General features: G+C 67.2%; 2 protein-coding genes across 2 annotated transcripts in view; one reads left to right on the plus strand and one right to left on the minus strand.

Moving 5' to 3' along the window:
- Positions 1–309: 309 nt before the first annotated feature.
- H696_01530 (glucose-6-phosphate isomerase) lies at positions 310–2,884 on the plus strand (the record flags this gene model as incomplete). Its single annotated transcript, XM_009495427.1, has 5 exons — positions 310–431; positions 613–1,411; positions 1,636–1,809; positions 2,018–2,300; positions 2,424–2,884. The coding sequence occupies 5 exons, from the start codon at positions 310–312 to the stop codon at positions 2,882–2,884; spliced, it is 1,839 nt and encodes a 612-aa protein (XP_009493702.1).
- Positions 2,885–3,436: 552 nt separating this feature from the next.
- H696_01531 (hypothetical protein) overlaps positions 3,437–5,455 on the minus strand; it is a gene marked incomplete at both ends in the record, with an annotated part of 3,152 nt that continues 1,133 nt past the window's right edge. Inside the window, 3 exons of the mRNA XM_009495428.1 lie at positions 3,437–3,655; positions 3,817–3,939; positions 4,066–5,438. Coding sequence (XP_009493703.1) covers positions 3,437–3,655; positions 3,817–3,939; positions 4,066–5,438 — 1,715 coding nt within the window. The remainder of the gene's footprint in view (positions 3,656–3,816; positions 3,940–4,065; positions 5,439–5,455) is intronic.

Raw genomic sequence — 5,455 nt, forward strand, 5'->3', positions numbered from 1 at the left:
GGGGGGGGGGGGGTTGGCGCTGTCCCCGGCCAGCGCAGGTCGCCTGGATCTGGCCGATCTCCCTGCGATCGAGCCGGGGCCGGGGCCGGGGCCGGGGCCGGGGCCGACCCTCCCGGCGCCCTCTTGCATGGAGGGGAGCGAGCAATAAAAGACCCGGGCCTGTCGTTCCGGGGGGGACTCGCCCCGGCCGTACCAATTCCCGCAGTCCGAGGTGCTCTATCATACCCCGCTCTGCTTTGTCTCCCTTTTCCCGCTCCTCCTCTCGCCCCTCCTCCCCTTCCGGTCCCGCTGCCTGCCCGAGCCCCAGCCATGACTCAGCAGACCCCCCTGACCGAGCTCCCCGAGTGGAAGGCCCTCGTCGAGTCGGCGGCCCAGCTGAAGAAGGCTCCCATGAACCTGACCAGCGTCATGACCCCCGAGCGGGTCCGGGAGTACGTTGCCTGTGGCCCCCCCTGGCCCGCGCCTGCACACACATGCACCCGGCTGCCGGCGTCTCCCCGACTGACGGTCTTCCTTGTTTGCCTCCCCGCCCCCGCCCCCGCCCCCGCCCCCGCCCCCGCCCCCGGGCCCCTCTGCCCCCCTTCCGCCACTCGGTTCGTCGTCTCCCCCAAGGTTCTCCCTAAGCCTGGACACTCCGGAGGGCCCGTTCCTGGTGGACTTCTCCAAGAACCTGGTCGATGCCGAGGTCTGGCAGCAGCTGGGCCGCCTGGCCGAGGCCACCAAGGTGGCGACCACGGTCCGGCGGACCCTCGGCGGCGAGGCGGTCAACCGCACCGAGGGCCGGGCGGCTCTGCACACGGCCCTTCGCTGCCGGGACCCGGCGGCCGTGGTCTCGGCCGCCGGGGCCGGCGGCGCCGACGACGTCATGCCCGGCATCCGCCGGGTCCTGGCTCAGATGCGCGACTTCACCGAGCGCGTGCGTTCGGGCGCCTGGCGCGGGCACTCCGACCAGACCATGACCGACGTGGTGAACATCGGCATTGGCGGGTCGGACCTCGGGCCGGCCATGGCGTGCCAGGCGCTGGCGCACTATGGCCACTCGGGCGGCCTGCGCATGCACTTCATCAGCAATGTCGACCCGACGCACCTGGCCGAGGTGCTGCGCCTGGTGAACCCGGCCACCACGCTCTTCATCATCGCCTCCAAGACCTTCACCACGCAGGAGACCCTGGCCAATGCCCGGGCCGCCAAGGCTTGGTTCTTGGAGCACTCCGGCGCCGGGGAGGCCGCCGTGGCCAAGCACTTCGTGGCCCTGTCCACCAACCAGCGCGGGTGCCAGGAGTTCGGCATCGACCCGGCCAACATGTTCGAGTTCTGGGACTGGGTCGGCGGGCGCTTCAGCATGTGGGGCGCGGTCGGCCTGTCGATTGCCCTTTTTGTGGGGATGGACCACTTTGAGCAGATGCTGGACGTGCGTGATCTCCGCCCCTCCCCTTCGGCCGAGCTGGTGGTGCTGTGCAGCCCAGTGCATGCCCCGCCGTGCAGTCCCTTTGCTCTTTTTCGCGCTCCCCGCCCCCCCCCCCCCCCCAACTCTAACTCTGGCTCTTTGTCTCTGTCCCTCGGCCTCGGGCCTACTCACCCACCCTCTCGTACCATGCCCCCACCCCGCCCGATGGATGGCCGTGGGTCTCACAGGGTGCCAACTTCATGGATCGGCACTTCCTTGAGACCATCGATCAGCCGAGCAAGTGCGTGCCGCTTGTGCTGGCCCTTCTCGGCGTGTGGTACAACAACTTCCTCGACGCCCAGACCCACGCAATCCTCCCCTATGACCAGTACCTTGCCCGTCTGCCGGCCTACCTGCAGCAGGTACACACGCCCGGCCTGCCAGGGGCCTTTCCCTCCCGTGCCCCCCTTTCTCCCCTGCGCCATCCCGCCTGGGCACCTTGAATGCGCCCCGGTCGGATGCTGCCTGCGTGCATGTCGCCCGCTCGCCGGAGCCCGCTCCCCCCCCCTCCCCTCCGCCCTATGCTTACGCTTCCTCGCCTCGCTCTTCCCCCTTTGGTCTCGCCTCAAGTGCGACATGGAGTCCAATGGCAAGTCCACCAACCTCGACGGCCAGAAGGTCGACTACTCCACCGGGTCCATCATCTGGGGCGAGCCTGGCACCAACGGCCAGCACGCCTTCTTCCAGCTCATCCACCAGGGTACCAAGCTGATCCCCTGCGACTTTTTGGCCCCGGCGCAGGGCATCAACCCCCCCTTCGAGCAGCATGAGCTCCTGCTGTCGAACTTCCTGGCCCAGACGGCGGCTCTGATGATGGGCAAGTCCGAGGCCCAGGTCCGCGCGGACATGAAGAGTGCGCCGCCCGTTTTTTTTGGTCCCCCCCCCCCTGCTGGCTGCTCTCCCTCCTTTGGCCCTGGCGCTTGTCCCTCCCCTGCTGACTTTGCGCCCCCTCCGGGGGATCCCCGCCGCCCGCCAGACCTCCCCGAGGCCGAGCGTGACGCCCTGACCCCGCACCGGATCTTCGCCGGGTCGAAGCCCTCGACGTCGATCGTCTATCCCAAGCTGACTCCCTTCCAGTTTGGCAGCCTGGTGGCCATGTACGAGCATAAGGTCCTGGCGCAGGCGGCCATCTGGAACATCAACCCCTTCGATCAGTGGGGCGTGGAGCTTGGCAAGAAGATGGCCAATGACCTGCTCCCCTGTGTGCAGGATGCCGTCCGGGTCGCCGCCGCCACCGCCGCCGGGGACATTTGCCCCGAGGCCAGCAAGATCCTCCAGCAGTATGACGCCAGCACGGCCGGCATCCTGCGTCACATTCGCGCGGTGCACTCCGGTGCCTCGGCCACCTCAAGCGCCGGGGCCGGGAAAAAGCGCCCCGCCTCGGCCGTGGTCGATTCTGACGAGCCGCAGGCCAAGCGCACTGTCTCGCACTCGTAATGGCGCGGCTTCGCCGCCGGCGGCCGACGCGTGCACAAATGCCGCCCCTCGGGCGGTTTTCTTGTCGCGTCAAGCGGCGCTGTGTTGGCCTGGCCATGACCCCCCGGCCCCCCGCCTCCCGCTCCCGCCCCAACTGCCGCCCCTTTTTACAGCTGTGACGTTCTTTCCTCGTGGGCCCTGTGCCGCGTGTATGCGAGCTCCCGCTTTTGCCGAGTTGGCCCCTTGTTGCGGGGAGATGTCCGGCAAAATGGAGTCCAGGCAGAAGAAAAAAAGACATATGTGTGTATTTCGGATGGTAACCTGTCGGCTTGGCTCTCCTTCCCCCTTGCTCTTCCTGTCGGGGGTGAGAGGGAGAGGAAGAGAGGGCCGAGATTCACCTGGCAGCATGCATGAGAGCAGGGCAGGGCGAGAGAGAGAGGAGGGAGCGCAGAACCCCACACTGGTGCACAGGGATAGGAGTCCACCCGCCACGCTCCGGCCCGGACAGATGTGACACCCCCCGCTGCGTTTGGGGGAAGGCGGGAGAGGGAGCAGGACCTGGCAGCCCTCTTATTAAGGGTCGCCGGCCGGAGCAGTGTTGGAGCGGATGCGGTTCTGGAACTCGGCCTCATAGTCGAAGTCATGCTTGGAAATGCGGTTGAAGCGGCCCAGAGCCCACAGGGAGAAGGCGTCCGTGTAGTTCGGGTAGCTGATCATGCAGTTCTTGTTGAAGTTGCCGACGATGGACTCCTGCGGCCAGTTGCCCTCAGGCAGCTGGCGCTCCATGATAAGCTGTGAAGTGCCTCGCGCGTTAGTATCCTCGTCTTGCGCGCAGGCGCGCACACACATACACATAGAGATGCATAAAATACATGGCAGCAGGGGGCGGGCACAAAGAATGATGCGGGGGCCCGGCGGGCCCACCAGGGGCGAGACCCAAGAAAGGCACATACCTTGACAGCGCGCTTGATGGCATCGGTGTTCGGGCACCGGGCAGCCAGCAGGCCCATGACCACCCACGCGGTGTGAACGGCCGTCGAGCGCTCCAGCCCGTGGTACACCTTCTCCGAGGAAGACTATGGAAGAGACGCAAAGTGGGCGGGTCAGTGGCGCGGACAGCTGGAAGGGGCGGCGGGAGACAAAAGAAAAAAAGGAAGAGGAGGAGACACAGAAAAGCCCCCCCCCCCCAGATCCAAACGCACGAGGTACGACTCGGCCCAGCCGCCATCGGCATTCTGGTGGGCCAGGAGGAAGTCACAGCCGCGGCGCGAGGCCTCGGAGTTGGAGTAGAACTGCTGGAAGGTGGCCAGCCCCTCGAGGCCGAACCAGCCGCCATAGGTGAAGCACACGCCCCACGACCCGTACCAGCTGCCATCCGGCTTCTGCGAGGAGAGGATGAACTGGTAGCAACGCTCCAGAGCCTTGCCAATGTCCTGGGGCCGGTACTCCGGGTAGTGGTGGCGGAACTCCACCATGGCCTGGGAGCAGGCGCTGGTCAGCTCGACATAGCTGTACTCGACCATGATGTCGCTGAACACCTCGGCCGGGTTGATGGCCTCCAGGATGGTCGGGCCGCGGCGCGGCTCGTACGAGCTGAACCCGCCATCCGGGTTCTGCTGGGCCAGCAGCAGGTCCATCGAGGCCTGGTGGTCGCGGTGGCGGAAGATCCCGCGCGGGGCAAAGCGCTGCGACTGCAGGGACATGGCCGCGCGCAGGCCCTCGGCCGTGCAATCGGCCACCGTCCACCCGCAGTGGTTGGTGGAGAAGGGATACCCCCCGACCGAGGGCTCGCGATAGACCCGGGCATGGTTCGGCACATCCCGCCGGACGATGGTCTGATCGAGGAAGCGCAGCGCGGCATTCATGCTGGCGCGCACCGACTCGGCCTCCCGGTTGGTCGGGTCCAGGGCCATGGCCTCGGCCCCGCAGCTGATCATGGCCTGCACATAGAAGGCCGCGTCCCACAGCTGCGAGCCATTGGTGCCGGTCATGCGCAAACCGTCGGCCCCCATCCACAGGTAGTCCGGCACGCGGTCCATGTGCATCTGGTACCACTCGCTGTCGGCGCCCTCCCGGTGCCAGGCCACCACCATGTTGATGACCTTGCTGACCGGGCCAATGCCGATGCCCCGGGTGTTGTCGTCCTCCGCGCGCACCAGCATGGCCACCTCCTCCACGGCGCGAGCCCGCAGGAAGGGCGGCATGCAGGCCTCCACCCCACCGAGCACCACATAGGCCGAGTCCAGCACCTGCGTGTGGGGGGAATAGTTGTCCGGCGCGGCCACGGCATTGCGCGCGGCCATCCAATCCACCTTGGCGAAGGGGGTCCCCGGGTAGAGCTCCTCCCGCAGGGACCGGATGAATTGGTTGATGGGCACGGTGATCCGGTGCGCATAGCAGTAGGACATCGGCAGGTAGACCATGCGCGTGTGGCACCAGTACCGGCCGGGGTGAATGGGCAGGGCATACGGCAGGAGCCACAGCTCCGGCTGCACCGGGTTCAGCCCCTCCCACGAGTAGACATTCATGAGGGCCAGCCAGAACTTCCCCCACGCAGGGACGGTATAGGCACCATCTGATCCGGGGGGGGGG

This window comes from Fonticula alba (genome assembly GCF_000388065.1).
Source record: "Fonticula alba strain ATCC 38817 unplaced genomic scaffold supercont2.2, whole genome shotgun sequence".
NCBI lineage: Eukaryota > Rotosphaerida > Fonticulaceae > Fonticula > Fonticula alba.